At 36.8% G+C, this 18,184-nt stretch overlaps 1 protein-coding gene across 4 annotated transcripts in view; it reads left to right on the top strand.

The window, feature by feature from the left end:
- Hsepi (D-glucuronyl C5-epimerase) overlaps positions 1–14,587 on the top strand; it is a 42,411-nt gene extending 27,824 nt beyond the window's left edge. For all 4 annotated transcript variants that reach the window (XM_090161255.1, XM_090161254.1, XM_090161251.1 and 1 more), the window contains 2 exons: positions 10,026–10,280; positions 13,451–14,587. In XM_090161255.1, the coding sequence (XP_090017381.1) occupies positions 10,026–10,280; positions 13,451–14,481 (1,286 nt within the window). In that variant the 3' untranslated portion in view covers positions 14,482–14,587. The remainder of the gene's footprint in view (positions 1–10,025; positions 10,281–13,450) is intronic.
- The last annotated feature ends 3,597 nt before the right edge of the window (positions 14,588–18,184 follow it).

Below are 18,184 nucleotides of genomic sequence, written 5' to 3'. Positions count from 1 at the left end.
AAAAGGTCAGGGAAAAGTCAAGGAATTTTAAAAGATTTCCAAAAGGTCGGGGAAAAGTCACGGAATTTTAAAAGGTTTCCAAAAGGTCAGGGAAAAGTCAAGGAATTTTAAAAGGTTTCCAAAATGTCAGGGAAAAGTCAAGGAATTTGAAAATGGTCCCAAAAAGTAAGGGAATTTTAAAATGAACCCGAAAATCAGGCAAATTAATTTTTGAAAGGAAAGGTAAATTTGTACGAACCCTTTCCTGTATTTACACTTTTGTAATAAGGAAATAATGGATAGTAACACAGCACCAAAGGTTTTTAGCTGCGACCCCTAGCGGTGAAGTTTTCTTAGATCTTAGCTAATTTAGAACGTAGAAAAAAATTCACAGTCAGAAGTTATTTCAAACAATAAGTACAACTAGTACAACCGAAAATGTTTTTGACCTCTCCATTTAAAAAACATGGGATTTTCTCGGTTACCCAAATTTTGTTAAAATATATCCGAAATTGATCAATTTTACCGAAAATGCTTGATCAATTTTACCCAAAATAGGTCAAATTCATCTTTTTGGGTAAGTTTTGAAAATTTAATTTTTTCAATTTTTTTTAAGTAAGTAAGGAAAATGGAGATTTTTTATTTTGAGAGATCAAAAACATTTTCGGTTGTCATGGGAAAACTAAAGCCTATTTTTCCCTTTGGAAATTTTCGTACTATCATAAGGTCTACCTAATACCCGAGTTTCAACAAAATCGGTGATAACCACCTCGGGTAGTCTCCTTGTAAGTAGGGATAAATTGCTCACTGAAATACAATTTTTAAAATTTCCTATTTTAATTATGTTATAATTCTAAAATTTGTATCCTTTAATTATCGTATAATTTTGAAATATTCATCCTATAATTATCGTATAATTTTTTAAAATTTATCGTATATTTATCCTATAATTCTGAAATATTTGTCCTATAATTCTGAAATATTTGTCCTATAATTCTGAAATATTTGTCCTATAATTTTGAAATATTTGTCCTATAATTTTGAAATTTTTATCCAATAATTTCGAAATTTTTAATAATAATAATAATAATAATAATAATAATCAGCTAGGCTAATACCCAAGGCACCACCTTAGGCCTAAGTCATCAAGCGACTTATAATTATTGTATAATTTTGGGAAAAAATCGCCTTAATTATCCTAGCATTTTGAAATTTGTTTTCTTAAAATTATCCTATAATTTTGAAATTTTTTTTCCAATAATTATCGTATAATTTTGAAAAAATTCCCCCAAAATTATCCTAGCATTTCGAAATTTTTAATCTATGATAATCGTATAATTCTGAAACTTTTATCCTATAATTCATATTATATTTTGGAGCTCTATTGGCCCTGCTATAAATTAATCAATCTTTAGTCATACTTCTATAACGTTACTTATGATTCCAAGCTGACGAGTTATTGGATTTAGGGGCTGGGAGTAAGATATTCCGTTGTAACCACTTTCAATCGGGGTTATTATTCGATTCCGAAGATAAGCTGGTAATGTAGTCCACATTGCTGACTCAATTATCGTAATTACTGAAACCGGATTCTGGGAAGATTTGGATCTTCGCTTCCGAGCGCGTCTGTGTATCAATATCCTAAAGAGCTTTTAGTTTCGTCTTGGGCCCAACAATATCTCTCCGCGTAATGCCAGCTCATTCGCAAATCTTCATATTGGAAACGTTACCCTGGAAACAATCTTCCGATCGCCAGACACGAGCTATGATTGGGGTCCATTAGTTTATTCGCCTAAGTTTAAGCTATAGCTTGCCCAGAAATGTTTCGCTGTTCTCTCGGTAGGGGCGCTGGTGGGCGTTTCCATTTAGAAAAGGGGGGTTTATCCTATGAATGGGGTCCATTAGTTTATTCGCCTAAGTCTAAGCTATAGATTGCTCAGAAATGTTTCGCTGTTCTCTCGGTAGGGGCGCTGGTGGGCGTTTCCATTTAGAAAAGGGGGGTTTATCCTATGAATGGGGTCCATTAGTTTATTCGCCTAAGTCTAAGCTATAGCTTGCTCAGAAATGTTTCGCTGTTCTCTCGGTAGGGGCGCTGGTGGGCGTTTCCATTTAGAAAAGGGGGGTTTATCCTATGAATGGGGTCCATTAGTTTATTCGCCTTAGTCTAAGCTATAGCTTGCCCAGAAATGTTTCGCTGTTCTCTCGGTAGGGGCGCTGGTGGGCGTTTCCATTTAGAAAAGGGGGGTTTATCCTATGAATGGGGTCCAGCAGTTTATTCGTCTAAGTCTAAGCTATACACTCTTTTACGAAGTCGGCCATTTCATTACAGGCCTAATTTTAAATAGTGCAGGCAAGGGCGCCTGCACGTGCTCATCAGCTCGAGACGTCGCGTGCACTTGACCGCGTGAAGCAGCCTTGCATGCACTATTTGAAATCAGACCTGTAATAAAATGGCAGCTCTCACAAATAAGGATATAAAAGAGTGTTTAGCTTGTTCAGAATTGTTTCGCTGTTCTCTCGGTAGGGGCGCTGGTGGTTGATTCCATTTAGAAGGGGGGGGGGTTATCCTATGATTGTTAGATAGTTGCCAATATTTTTGCTATTGAACGCTAATTTATGAATCCAACTATTTTTTTTATTTATCTTAAAAGACTAATATTTAGTCTTATAAAATCCTATGATTTTGAACTATAATCCTATTATTCTTATAAAAAAAATTCAAGATTTGATTGGGCTGTCGTGACGTCAAAACCGGAAACCCGAAATAGCGTACGCTTGGAAACCGGTGTCATCGGTGAGAGTTACCGAACGCTTAGAAACTAGTTTCTACGCTGAACGGTAACCCTAGCATTGAATCTTTTTAGCGAAGCTCAAGTTTAGTCGAAAATGTGTTAGTGACGCGAATAAGCTTCGAAGTCGTTAGTTTGTGGAGCAACTTTTCTTCCTAGTTGATCAAATCAGTAGTGACACCACGCCGAACCAAATGAAAGCTTTGTCGGGCGGAGTAGATTGGGGTAAATTGCGAGTCACGCTTTGAATCGTAATCAACCCTAAAGGCGTTGAGTTCCTTCGGCGGGGTTCGTTTCCGAGTCATTTATCTCGGCTCGTTGTTCCGGCGTCCGAGTCGGGAACACCTATTTTCCGGGAAAGGTATTATTGATCACCCATTAAGACTGGCCCCTGTCCGAGAAGAAGCGCTAATGATCAAAGCGCGCGCCCATATTAAGGTCAACTCTTGGACAAAGTCATTTTCCCCTTCGTTTCAGTCTTTGTACCGCTACTGCCCAGCGTCAAAGAGATTTGGGGGTGGAAGGATAAGTACTTTTACTATTGCGGACTAATATTTCTGTCTAAAAGGCTCTAAGCCTAGATGAAGAATGTATTCGTGGTAGACTTTGACGCCGCGAAATTTTGATCGGCGTGCGGCGACTTTTTGTCGGCGGCGGCGCGGCGTTTATATGAAATTTCGTTTTCATTGTAGGACGTTTTAGCAATCCCTTTTCTAAGTCCTGATTACGAAACACGAAGCCACAGACGTGATCAAGAAAGTGTTACATCTTTGTTTAAAGCAAGTGTCGGCTCCTAACAAGATGCTTTCGCTACATTTCGACCCAAAAGGCGGGACGTAAAATTACCCCTCGCGTTGACTGGCGCGTTTTTAAATTTGTCAATAACTTAAATTATAGTAATTTTTAACAATATATTTTAAATGGGATATATAATTTAGGTTAAAGTCCACTAACGAGGAGTGTACCCGAGGTGTAAATCACCGATTTTGATGAAACTCGGGGGGGTATGTAGATCTTGCGGTAATATGAATTTTCACCAAGGGAAAAGTTACGCTGGGCTTCCGTTTTGCTATGGCAACCAAAAATGTTTTTGACAACCCAAAAAAATTTAAAATTTCAATTTCAATTTTAACAATTTTGGGTGAAATTCATCAAGTACCCTGTGAAACCGAAAAAATCCCATGCTTTTTTAAATGTAGATTTTTTTCATTTTATGTTGTCAAAAACATTTTCGGTTGCCATAGCAAAACGGAAGCCCAGCGTAACTTTTCCCTTAGTAAAAATTCATATTACCCCAAGGTCTACATACTCCCCGAGTTTCATCAAAATCGGTGATTTACACCGAGGGTACACTCTTCGTAAGTAGAGTATAAGTTGTCTAATTATAATAATTATAAATGTTTCTCTGACGACGTTATCGTTTCGCTATTTTGAATTTTAGCTTCCTTTGCCATAAATAGATGGCACCACGCTCTCCAGTAAAGTCGTTTTTTAGAAGAATCGGATAGATTCATAGCCATCTCTAATAACAAGGGCCTTATCCCTATACAGGTCACAGGTGGCAATGATAGAGCCGACAGTTGCTTTAAGCCAATTAAGGTTGCTTTCTCAGTGACGTGGCTATGGGTTCGGGGTCCTCCCGCGAAACTGTTTTTGGGGTCCCTTATAATCATTAAGGCCGAGTCGCGATTATCGCCATCTAGAGTTAGGGCTAACATGTATCGCTTTCTACAATTAGATTTAACACGTACTTGCATGTTTAATATATAAAACGGTTAAAAATGGCTTTAAGCCCTAAGTGAAATGATTAAGATAAATCACGGCAATCAGCGCCTGGAGCATTAAAAACAAAGGTTCTGGTAGAACTCGGAAGTCTGGAGTTCAGACTCCCAAGTCCGACCAGAATCGCGATCTAGATGACTTAATGTAAAATAATTAAAAAAATATTGCTTCTTTTCTCTCGTAGGGAACTCACGTAAGCGCGTTATTTGTTTATTCAATAAAGTAGGGTAAAAATGATATCTTCTGTTGGAAAATTCTCACGGTTTCATCGTTTCAAGATGGAGGGGGGGGGTTGAATTACTTTCAAGTTTTGGGAGACATTGCCTTCCCTTCCGCTCTTCATTTCAGGGGCGTAGTGACGTTTTATAAGTTGGAGGGGGCAAAGAGAAACGAAACGGGGGTCTAGGAACTTAGCCCCCGATGTAGAGTGAGTAATCGGTCGCGAATGTCATAAAGGCATTAACAGTAACAACCGTTATCATACGAAGTGTATTTTAGTCTTTAGAGTCGTTTATGAATTTAAGATACCCAAATCCACAATAATAATATGAGAATGGTTTTGAATTTTTAAAGGAGTGTAGCTTCACCGAATGCATGTGTTACTGTTTGACTACTATGTAAATTGGCGGGAAAAGACACAGTTGAGCTTCTATAAGATTTATAAGCTTTTAAATTGAAAATTTGAGCTTTTAAAGTTTTCAACTGACCAAAAAATTGAAGGGGCAATAACATTAGTTGCTCCTCCCAGCAAAATTCTAGGGAGGGGCATTGCCCCCCCCCCCCCCTGGTTCCTACGCCCCTGCCTCGTTTCATTGAAAAATATAAAGACTCGTTTTGATTTCAGTTGAGTATATCGTTCTAAATGGAGTCCATATTATTTCGTTCAAAAAGCATTGTCATTTGTGAAATGTAAGAAAATGCATAAGTTAAAATTTCAGATTTTCTAGACCAAATCTACCCAGGCCAGCGATTATATTATGCAAACGAATTAGCCTTACCTTCAAAACTTTAGATTCTGAAACACAACTTAGTTATTAATTTACAAGGTTTAACGATCTGCTATAAAACACGTGTCTCGATACTTTTCAAACTTCAGTGTGTTACTTTCATTATGTACGTTGTTTGGATATTTAGGCGACGGTTATTGTGGTTGTATTTATAAAGTTTTAGGCGCGCCTGTTGAAACATAAAGAAATATTTTAAGGAAGTAAACCATTAACCTGCCGCGCTAAATAATTGCTCGGCAGGCACACTAGTAGCAGTAGACGACAAATTGTTTTTGTGGTATTTGCTAAATTTGTGAAATTGTGTCGAGTTTTCCGACTTAAGAAAATAAAACTAAAACTATCGCGGATTTCCGGATTATGCCAGTTTTTAAAGCAAACATTTGGAGGACGAGCCCATTTTCAATTGAGAATACGTAGAGTTATCACATAGAGTTATCTGAGATAGGATAAAGATGAGTTTATATGAAGAACTAATAGTAAATTAGGAACTTTAATTACTAAATTTCAACATGCGCTAAATGTTGGTAAATAAAGTTATGAAAAACTCGGTTCCGGTGTCGGTTATCATTTTTTTACAAATATCGGTTCCGGTTCCGGATACGGTTATCAAATTTTTATATTATCGTTCCGGTTTCGGTTCCGGCTCCTAGAAGTTAATCGGTTCTTCTCGGTTTCGGTTCCGGTTCCGGTTATCCGTTGCATCTCTACTGCCCACCCTGACACTGGCGAGACACTTCGAACTCACTGCACCTCTTTCACTTAGAAACAACCTATAAATCAGTAGCATTCGAATGTTTAATCTATTTCCCTAGGACAAGATCTGTAATTATATTCCCATAAACGTCATAAACTGGACTTCTTTATCGACAAGCCCTATGGCAGACAACCACCACCCTGACACTCGCAAGACTATTGTTGACGAACTCAGCGCCCCTTTTTTCCTACAATCCACCTATAAATATGTTGCATACATAGTTTTCAAGTATATCCGTCATAGCGGGCATTTTAACCTTTAAGACTATTTTTTGAAACACAGCGCCACGATTTCACCTAGAATCAACCCTCAAACCTTTTGCATTAATTTTTTTAAATCGCTGGTCGCTCCGATTTAGTACTTCGTTACCGACTCGCTAAAATGTACATTTGTCGCCGTAGCTCAAGAACTATACCAGATATGAACTTCTCCTTTAGAAGGACACAATTGGAGCTTAATTTGAAACTGTATACCAAATTGCATTTAAATCGGTTCAGTAGTTTTTGCTGTAGAGTGGTCTGCGAGGAGAAGATGGAAGAAGAAGAATAAGAATAAGAAGAAGAAAAATTAAGCCTAACTTTGCCCCATTACTTCGAAACGTCGCCTCAACCATGTTCGATGGAATTCGTATATGTTTGTCGCGTTCTTGTTACCTTTCAAACGATACATCACTTGTTTTGATACGACCTATAGTTTTTGAGATACGAGGCGGTAAAATCGGCTTCATTCTGACTCGAGATAATATAGCAAGTGCTCGGGTAGGTGCTCTACTCTGTACCCGGACCTTGCATTGGGACTACCGTCCCTTTTGATACCAAGTTATTTTAGTCTATACTTTTGTTATTGTTAATATGGTTAGCTACTAGTATATTTTTGTGATAAAATGGTTAAATAGTTTCTATTTTTTAAGTGAAAATCAAAGATTTATTTATCTAAATATAGATTTTGTTTTTAAATGCATAAAGTTAGTAAATTAAATAGCATATATAGTCCTATAAAATCCTATAATTTTGTAAAAAATAGTCGTATAAAGTCCTATATTTTTAAAAATATAATCCTATTTTTCCTATAAAAAAATTTAAGATTTGAGTGGGGCCCCTGAATTCAGGGTAGCTGAGCATATATGCAACCGTGTTATCTGCTCACCCGAATAAAAAAATTGATTTTAATGGTAGTATGTTTCATAAATGCCCGTATAAATCATAACTATCTCTTAACTGGTTATACCACCAAAATCTGCAATAAACACTGTTTGTCCAAAATGAAATAGACGCTTAAGTAAAACCTGTTCAGCAATTTATCTAGAAGTAGTAATAAAGAGAGCCAGGACATACTTTTAAAAGCGTGCTATTTTAAAGCGCTCTGCTTAATGTTTCAATATAGGGCTCGTTCAATTTCGCACGCGCCCTCTGAAAGAAAAACAAATGTCACTGACATTTTAAGTACACACAATCTACCCGATGTATTAAATATGTTTTAAATATTAAATTTAAATTGGAACAAATTTTCAATAATCTTGTACATTAACTTAACAAACCCAAGAGGAATTTTATGGAAAAATAATTTTTCGAGTTACCTGGTTCTGGAAATAAGGTAGCGAAACGCGAACATTTTAATTTAAATTTATTTTGAGGCAAATCGAAATTTTCGAGTTACCTAGTTTTGGAAATAACAGGGTTGCCACACGTGAGGGAAAACAGGGAAAAGTCAGGGAATTTTAAGAATTGATAAAAATTCAGGGAAAAGTCAGGGAATTCAATTTTATCTTGGCACTTTTTGAAGGTAATTTAAATCTAGATCTATAACAAATTCCGCGATTATCATTTATTTCCTTGAATGTTTGGTTAATTTTTTCAACATTGCAATAACCTTTTTACTGAAATATAAGTCCCATCTAAATTTATTATCTTCTGATAAAAGTGAAATATAAAAGAAAAATTTTGGCCTTAATAAGTCAGGGAAAATCTCTTAAAATGGTCAGGGAATTTGAATCTGAAAATTTTGTGGCAACCCTGAATAAGGTAGCGAAAGGCAAACGCCTTAATTTAAATTAATTTTGAGGCAAATCGAAATTTTCGAGTTACCTGGTTTTGGAAATAAGGTAGCGAACCGTATTTTCCGAGATACCTGGTTTTGAAAATGAGGTAGTGACGCGCGAACGATTTGAGTTTGAGTTAGCTGGCGCTTGTATCAATTGGTACGAAAATCAAATATCACAATAGCGCGTACGCGACTCGGTTGGATCCCGCGAATTGGCCAGAAATCTCAATTAAAATTAAAATTTGCTTACGCAACCGAAGTCGAAAAACGCTTGAAATTAATACTCCAACAATTACTAAAATGGGCAAATGCCCCACTTCCGATGATCTCACAAATGTTAACAATGATATTTGCAATTTATTGACGTATCGTGTCTTTGTACCTCTAACGTACCGCGAGAAATCGTGCGAACATAACTTGAACCTTGCAAATAAGACACGTGACTATTTTATTCAGTGACTCGCAAATGCACGTAGAGGAGTAAGGGTGAAGAGAGCGTCATTTATTGAAACGTCTATTAAAACTGGAAAACCTTTAAATCAATGTCAATGTATATACAGGGTTTTAACTCAAAAATTATACAATGCCAATAACTGCAAATGTATTTTAGCTAAGAACTTGAAACTTTCAGGACACATAGAACGTGCAATAGAAATTTCCATGACCTTGAACCGTTTTATCTAAATCCATTGGTTCTCGAGATAAACTTTGTATGACCTTGAACTATGAGTTGAAGGTCATCCGAGTTTGCAAATTCTAAAGACGCCCTACCAGATGAGTATGTCTAGCAAATTTTGATACTCTAGCATGAGTATTTTGCGAGTTCTTAGCCCTTCAACCTGGTCTTTGGTACAATATTTTCATCACGACCTTCCTGTTTTTGTCTAATTAGATCTAAAATGTGACGGGGAACACTTTTCTAATTGAAACCAACTTTGTATCTCTAAGGGTTCTCGAGATAAATTTTAAATGACCTTGAAGACGGTTCTGGGTCCGTTGTCAAGTTCTATGTGTCCTGAAAGTTTCAAGTTCCTAGCTAAAATACATTTGGGGTTATTGGCCTTGTATCGTTTTTGAGTTAGTACCCTGTATTTTGAAAACCTTAATTTTGAGCCTTGAAACTTTAATAGTCTCTTGAAAAATTCAAGAAGTCTATCATTAAATTCCATATTTATGGAATGCTGTTAAAGCGCTTAATCGCTTGGGTCAATCGTATCAACGTATGTACTGAGATGTACCACAACCCTCCTTGGCACAATTTGGCCAAGGGTGGAAAAAACTAGATTTTTCCGTGGTTTTTTCCACCTATTGTTTTCCTCTTAAAAACCGTGTGGAAAATCGTACTTCCATGGTTTTTTCCACCTCTAGTGACAAAATTCAATAAAAAATAAATATTGACTTCTTCTGGCCTTTTTTCATCTCTCCTATTTGCAATGACCAAATTAGTCACTTAATAGATATATCAATGATTAATTTAGCATGAAAAGAGTTTTTTCCGGTTTTTACCAATTTTTGCCACATGTCCCGGCAAAAACCTGTTTTTGCCGGGTAATTGCCAACCTTGCTCCTACGCAAGTTAACACCTGAATTAATGGCTTTAAAAGTCGCTCGATGACTTGGGCCTAAGGTGGTGCCTTGGGTATTAGCCTAGCTGATTATTTATTTCGTCGGTAGGAGTTCCCGTGTCGACTCAGTGGAACGCCCAAGGTCACATCTACCCCATTCAAGTGGCGCAGTTCGGCCTCAGTCACTTCAGCAAGAACCTGACGGAGAAGCGGCCGACAGTCGTGGTTTTGGACGACGGCTACACGACCAACAAATCCAAGTGGATCATAACGTCCGCCGACACCGGCGACGAAGTCCAACCCGACAAGAAGACCAAAGCCCGCAAACGCAGAAACGACGGTCTTTTGCACTTCGAAACTGAAGGTGAGCTCACCAAGATCTTTTTGCGCACTAGCTTAGCTGTTCGGCCTAATCTATTCTGGTACCCAATAATAGGTGGTTTATTTTCGCTTGTTCGGTGATTTCGGAGTAGGCAGGAATCCATACCTCTACTTGGAATGCTTATCCTGGCGTATCGCTTATGGTAAGATCACTCTGACGGCTTTGGCCCCGCCTACGAGAGAAAAAATCCCGTCTGCGCGCGCTCCCCTCTCACGTTGTTGTTTGTTAAGTACATAGTGACGTCAAAAAAACCATCAGCCACATCGAGGCGAAAATCTGCCGCGATAAGCATTCCCAGTAGAGGTATGGATTCCTGGAATAGGGTAAGAAGAGTACCGCTATGACGTCATTTTACTCCGATTCTGTGGTGGCGAATAGTTTGAGTCGGAGTAAAAACGTTTTTCCAAAATGGCTGCCTTTGGCCTTTTTAAAAAGCAGATAAATTCTGGATAGCAGACGACAAAATTCGATTTTCTCCTTGACACCTCCTTTTCAGAAGGAATAAAAAGAGTAGCCCTAATACTCCGGAACAAGCGAATAGTTTATGGGCCGGAGTAATTCTCATCCCCGGAACAGGTGAATAAAACGTTTTAGGGTAAAAAGAGTACACTTTTAGTCCAAGAACAGGGGTAAAGAAACCACCTACTATATATAAAATTCTTAGACAGATAAATGATTTTATATAGTAACAATATAATTATTATATCTTCTTAATTCTAATAAAATTATAATATTTCATCATAAATGAAATGTTAAGATTCAATAGATTGCAGCACGTAGTGATCAATCTTTATTCTGTAAAAACCAAAAATGACAAAAAAATCATGATCCGTCAAAAATGACAATGTCAGGGTTCGTACACGCAGGGCCCCAGAGGCCCTATAATTCCTATAAAATCCTATATTTTCAAAAATGTCCTATAACATCCTATATTTTTAGTAAAATCCCTAAAAAGTCCTATAAAATCCTATAATTTAGATATTTTGCCCATTTCAAATCCTGCCACTCTTAAATTTCTAGATTTAGCTATAGGATAAATTCCTATACAAAGTCACTCTATAGTTTATACTTTTGTTATTGTTAACATGGTTAGTTGCTAGTATATTTTTGTCAGGAAATGGTTCAATAGTTTCTATTTTTCAAGTGAAAATCAAAGATTTATTTCACTAAATATAGATTTTGTTTTTTAAATGCATAAAGTTAGTAAATGAAATAGCATATTTAGTCCTATAAAGTCCTATATTTTTAGAAATATAATCCTATTTTTCCTATAAAAATTTTTAAGATTTGAGTGGGGGCCCTGTACACGACCTGGGAAACCTGGAAAAGTCAGGGAATTTGAAAATGTTCCCAAAAGGTCAGGGAAAAGTCAGGGAATTTAAAAATGATTCCAAAATGTCAGGGAAAAATCAAGGAATTTGAAAATGGTCCCAAAAGGTAAGGTAATTTTAAAATGACCCCAAAAAATCAGGCAAATAAATTTTTGAAAGGAAATCTTTTTCAAGATTTTTACCTCAAACCATTCTTTTATTCTACAAAAATGGTCAGGGAAAACCTGGATATGTCAGGGAATTTAATTCTGGAAATTTTGTACGAACCCTGAATGCGCATGTCAAATCCAAAATCGTGGCGGATATGAGTTTTTAGACAAAAAAACTAATGGACCAGAATCATAATCATAATCAAAAACCATTCGCGCCCCTAGGCGAGAATCGCGAAACGTTTCCACTCAAATACAAAGCACGTGCGTTTAAAACGTCAATCTCGTGCCATGTAATATATTGCACACAGGCCACAGATGGAATATAAAAGTTGGGCAAGGTGCCTCGCTAGATCTATTTAGATTCGAAATTTCGTTCAAATCGGTGGCAAACATTTAGACATTTGAGGCGATGATAAGGAAGTTTAGCTTCAATGGGGACCTAAGAAGAAACTTTTGACGCTAGTTGCGTGACCGAGCTGGAGGCCCTCAAAACAAACGATTCGGTAGTCCCGAGTATTTCCATTTGTAGTTTTAACCAGAAGTATTTATTCCATTTGTAGTTTTGACCAGAAGTATTTATTCCATTTGTAGTTTTGACCAGAAGTATTTATTCCATTTGTAGTTTTGACCAGAAGTATTTATTCCATTTGTAGTTTTGACCAGAAGTATTTATTCCATTTGTAGTTTTGACCAGAAGTATTTATTCCATTTGTAGTTTTGACCAGAAGTATTTATTCCATTTGTAGTTTTGACCAGAAGTATTTATTCCATTTGTAGTTTTGACCAGAAGTATTTATTCCATTTGTAGTTTTGACCAGAAGTATTTATTCCATTTGTAGTTTTGACCAGAAGTATTTATTCCATTTGTAGTTTTGACCAGAAGTATTTATTCCATTTGTAGTTTTGACCAGAAGTATTTATTCCATTTGTAGTTTTGACCAGAAGTATTTAATCCATTTGTAGTTTTGACCAGAAGTATTTAATCCATTTGTAGTTTTGACCAGAAGTATTTAATCCATTTGTAGTTTTGACCAGAAGTATTTAATCCATTTGTAGTTTTGACCAGAAGTATTTAATCCATTTGTAGTTTTGACCAGAAGTATTTATTCCATTTGTAGTTTTGACCAGAAGTATTTATTCCATTTGTAGTTTTGACCAGAAGTATTTATTCCATTTGTAGTTTTGACCAGAAGTATTTATTCCATTTGTAGTTTTGACCAGAAGTATTTATTCCATTTGTAGTTTTGACCAGAAGTATTTATTCCATTTGTAGTTTTGACCAGAAGTATTTATTCCATTTGTAGTTTTGACCAGAAGTATTTAATCCATTTGTAGTTTTGACCAGAAGTATTTAATCCATTTGTAGTTTTGACCAGAAGTATTTAATCCATTTGTAGTTTTGACCAGAAGTATTTAATCCATTTGTAGTTTTGACCAGAAGTATTTAATCCATTTGTAGTTTTGACCAGAAGTATTTATTCCATTTGTAGTTTTGACCAGAAGTATTTATTCCATTGATAGTTTTAGCGACGAATGCTTTTGAAACGAAAAACAAGCCCCTTCCTCTTAGAGGACCTCTAGCACGGTCACGCCACTCGCGGCGAAAGTTCTTTCTTACATCCTCACCATTATAATGCCAGCAGTACAATCTTGCGTATTTTCCCAACAGGGCCAACGAGCGATCTGAGCGTGACGTTGTTTTTGGAGAAAGAAGTGCCGGAGAATTTCTTGAGCGTGGACGTTATGTTCGTATCGAACGGTAGCGTGTCTTGCGTCTTGGGCGAGATGGGCAAGTCCAAGTCGTACGTCGTGCGGTACGTCACGTCCGACGTCCTGGTAGACGTTCGCGACGGAGACATCGTGTACGGCATCGGCGGCGGGAAGACTTTCAGAACTTTGAGACGGGACTTGCGCATCGATCTGTTGAAGGGGTTGGCCTCGCTTCAGAACAAGAAGAAGGTGGCCAAACTGCGGAACGTGACGCTGCGCTCCTTGGAATTTCGCGGCGAGGGGGCCGTGACTAACGTCTCCTTGTCGTCGTCCGCTCACGAAGCCAGTTTCTTCGCGGCGTCCGACTGGCTGGTCAAGAACCAGGATGACAAAGGTGGCTGGCCCATTATGGTCACCCGAAAACTTTCCAACGGCATCCTGGAACTGAAACCGGGGTGGTATTCGGCCATGGCTCAGGGACAAGCCATGTCCTTACTCACCAGGGCCTTCGGGGTCACCAAGAATCTCGCGTACTTAGAAACGGCCTTGAAGGCCACCAAACTCTTCAGCGTGCGGTCGGAACACCACGGGGTCATGACGACCTTCCTGGGCAAGTACGTGTGGTACGAAGAGTACCCGACCACGCCGAGTTCCTACGTTCTGAACGGTTTCATCTACTCGCTAATCGGCTTGTACGATCTCAAAAGCTCGTGTACTCACGTGGCTTGCAAAGAAGCCTCGAGACTTTTCGACGAAGGCGTCATCTCCTTGAAGAAGATGCTGACCTTGTTCGACACGGGTTCCGGGTCCATCTACGACTTGAGACACTTTTCGCTGGGGATCGCTCCCAATTTGGCTCGCTGGGATTACCATTCGACGCACATCAACCAGTTACTCCTGCTAAGTACGATAGACAGTGACCCTATCCTTTCGACCACCGCGCTCAGATGGATCGGTTACATGAATGGCAAGCGAGCTTCTCACAATTAAATTTTTCGAAAGTGCTCTTTGTTTTTTACATAATAATTCCGGGAATCCGAAAATGTGTTCGAGTACTTTTTTCTCGGAATAAGTTAGTTCCGTCGTTATTTTGAAATTGCTATACGGGGTTCAATTTAAATTGTAAGGTCTATTTCAAAACTTGAATGTCCACGACTTATATATTTTTTTTCGAGTTGAAATCTCCATTACGTAAGCGTAATATTGAAGTTTTTGAGATTATTTTACATCATCCTATAAATTCCTACGCGTAAAGATTATATAAAGCTACCTCTGTTGGACTCGTATTTGTGATAATTTATTTGGTTTTAAAAATTAGGCTTATTTAAGTCCATTTTGGTTGATAATCACCAAAACGTTAGACATAAGGTCGTTTTCTTTTATATAGCTAGAGTAACCTACGTGAAGTTAATATATTTCAAAATATAGAAATATTATAAATGGAATATTGACGCAATCAATGAGATATCGTTATTTCATCGTATTCAATGGTTTGTTTAAAACATTAACCAATAAACGAGTAAAGATTCGCGATAGTATCTACATAATGAAGTAGATATGCAGGTTTGCCAAATATCTCTCTTTCTGAGCCGCCCTGGTTCCAAGAAATATTTGGCCAAACTCTCGTCCATTTATACTTAAAAGGGAAGCAAAGCTTGCGGAGGAATTTATAGAATGGTCAATTAATACTTTGGGCTACGACGTAAAATGGTTTTCCCCGCCCATAGATGTAATGTATTTTCGCTAAAATCTGGCACAAAATGTTTTTTTTGTTAAAATTTTAGTAACATAAAGGTTACTTTTTAAACCACTCTAAAATTTAATTAAATTTATTTTATTCGTATTGTAATAACTTTGATCTTTTGATCATTGTGTGAATGTTTAATAAAAAAGGGGTATTTTAGCCACTAAAATATCTGTGATAGAAAAAAATAAACCATTGAAACTAAGGAATTGAGGCATTTCAAATATCATGTAGTAATATTTTGTTTTCCCAAGTTTTAATATTTTTTAAATGTTTGGATAGTTTAAAAAGTTCGTAAAAAATATTTTTATGGATAACATGTTTTTACGAATTAAATATAATTCTATTCATTTTTATAATTAAGCATGAGAAAAAAAACGTGGTATGGTGGTTTTGTGCATTTTTCAACATACCATACTAAATCTATCTTTTAAGCCATATCATATCTCCAAAATATCATTGTCAGTTAAACCTTGATAATTTAATCAAATGTTGATAAAGATTAATATCATTTTCTGGATTTTGATGGAAACCTTCAGTGGTCATTTATCACTGATATCAAAGTTTCATATTTTTTTAAGAAAATTAAAAAAATCCATTTTGTTTAATTTAAAACTGATTTTTAGTTTTCATTGATTTAAAAATATTTAATTTATCTTTTTCTTAACTTGTAACTTATTATAATTTCCGTTCAGCGGTACGGTAAACTAAAATTTAAATTAGTTTTAATTAAGTTTAATTACTAAATGGAATTAAGTTTGAACGGAATAGGCAATACTACAGAAACTAGTTTTGCTCATTGAAGTATAATATTCGATTTACAACAATTATTTAAAATTAAATTGATTTAAATCAAACAGCTCTGCCTGATATGGCTAAAATTATAAATAGATTCAAATACGTTTTAAAAATACCAATAAACAGACGGCTTTAATCTATTTAATTAATATTAATTGTAATTAAAATAAATATTTTTAGCGGATTAAAAACCCATGTCAATTACATTACGTTTGAGGTCTAAAGAATCCAAAAAAGTTAATTATAGATTGAATCTAAATTAGCTTCATTTTTATCTAATGATGTCTCCACTAACTTAATTAATTTTAATTTAACAGCGCTAATATTTGCACAACAAAATTGTTTTAACTCCAATTTCTACCAGAAAGTAATTGTTTGATATAAAGCGGTGTAGATTGACATATCCTAGTTACAAAAAGCTACAAAAAATTCGAAACTATCTATTTTTGTATAAGGAAACAGCCTGTATTATTTTACTTTTGTCTTCAGCACCGAAAACCAATGTGTACATATGAATACATTTAACAAAAACATGTTCGTTAAGTACTTTGTAAATAACTCAGCGATGTATTTGTAAAATAATGAAGTAAAGATGGTTTTCTTAAGGTAATAACTGCACTTATTCGGACGCTAACATTTGTAGCCGTGTCCGGCCCTTGTTTTGTACCACGTACAGTCTGGCAGCACTGCCCCTGGGTGTTGTTATCAGCTGCTCATAGAGTGTCTACCCCCCTCTTTTTCCGTTTGCTACGCCAGCGCCTCAGTGGCAGCTAGGAGCAACAAACACAGCACCCTACCCAAGGAGAAAGCAACCCGTCAAAAGTCGTGCATTTCCTTGCGTACAGTTTTCATTGGTTAGACGCTTTAGCGCCTGCTGCCGTCGGAAGGGAAAAATTCGGAAATTTTCTTCCCCCTCTCCGTAAAACGTTCAGATTAAAGGCTCGTCCAATGAAATTTGTACACAACACTGCGTTAGCGTGTTTAAAGGTTAGCTGCGTTCTCCTTGTGTTTGTTGCTCCTAGGTGGCAGCTAGGAGCAACAAACACAAGGAGAACGCAGCCAGCCTTTAAACACACTAACGAAGGGTTGTGTACGAATTTCATTGGACGAGCGTCACGAGCCTTTACGCTGAACGTTTTACGGGCAGGGGGGGAGACAATTTCAGAATTTTCCCCTTCCGACGGCAGCAGGCGCTAAAGCCAATGAAAAACGTACACAAGAAAATCCACGACTTTTGACGCGTTGCGTTCTCCTTGTGTGGGGTGTTGTGTTTGTTGCTCCTAGGTGGCAGGGAGTAAAAACATTTCTCAAACATTATCACGCGTGTTTTTGGTTAGTTTTACTCAATTCCACTTGATGGCGCCACGATACGGGTGTACGGCCTCCCGAAAAACTTGCGTAATCTCCCTTAGCGTAGCTATATATGATCTCTGGTTCTAAGGCCTCCGAAGGCACGTTACCCATCCTTCCAGGGTAAAGAACGGCTACAATCTACGATTTGATATTAGCAGAAGTTTATAAGATCTCTTACGAGATAAGTATCCATCGTCGCAGGCTCGGGGCAGATTCAATTGACTGCTAAATTGGTGTAATACCGCTTCATGAGACAATTTTCATCAGATTTATCGCATTTTATTTTATAAAGTGGGAGACGTTCGTGAGATTTGTTGAAACAGCCGGTAAGTTATTTTAAATTTTCTTTATGGTCCCGAATATTTGTCTTAACAATTTATTTAAATATTTTAACCTAAAAATCTACCAATCCCACCTCTAAAAGCATGGCAACAAGTTAGGAAAAGTCGGGGATTTTAAAAATGGACGTAAAAAGTCAGGGAAAGGTCCGGTAATTTTAAGAATTTGTGGAAAGTCAGCGAATTCGATTTTTTATTGATCCTTATTTAAGGTAATTTTACTCTAGTTTTATGACAAATTCTGTGATTACTATTTAGTTCCTTGAACGTTTCGCTAATTTTTTTAACGTTGCATTAACTTTTGTACTGGAATATAAGTGGATTTTAATTCATTCACTTCTGATAAAAGTCAAATATAAAGTTAAAAATTGTCTAATTTTGGTCTTAAAGGAGATGTGTCACCAAAACCAAAATTTACGAGGTTTGTTTACAGAAAGATAGAAAATATATTAATAATTAT

Source organism: Leiobunum rupestre, chromosome 10, assembly GCF_980474605.1.
Source record: "Leiobunum rupestre chromosome 10, qqLeiRupe1.1.hap1, whole genome shotgun sequence".
Taxonomy (NCBI): Eukaryota; Metazoa; Arthropoda; class Arachnida; order Opiliones; family Sclerosomatidae; genus Leiobunum; species Leiobunum rupestre.
This window is presented reverse-complemented; position numbering and strand designations above follow the sequence as displayed.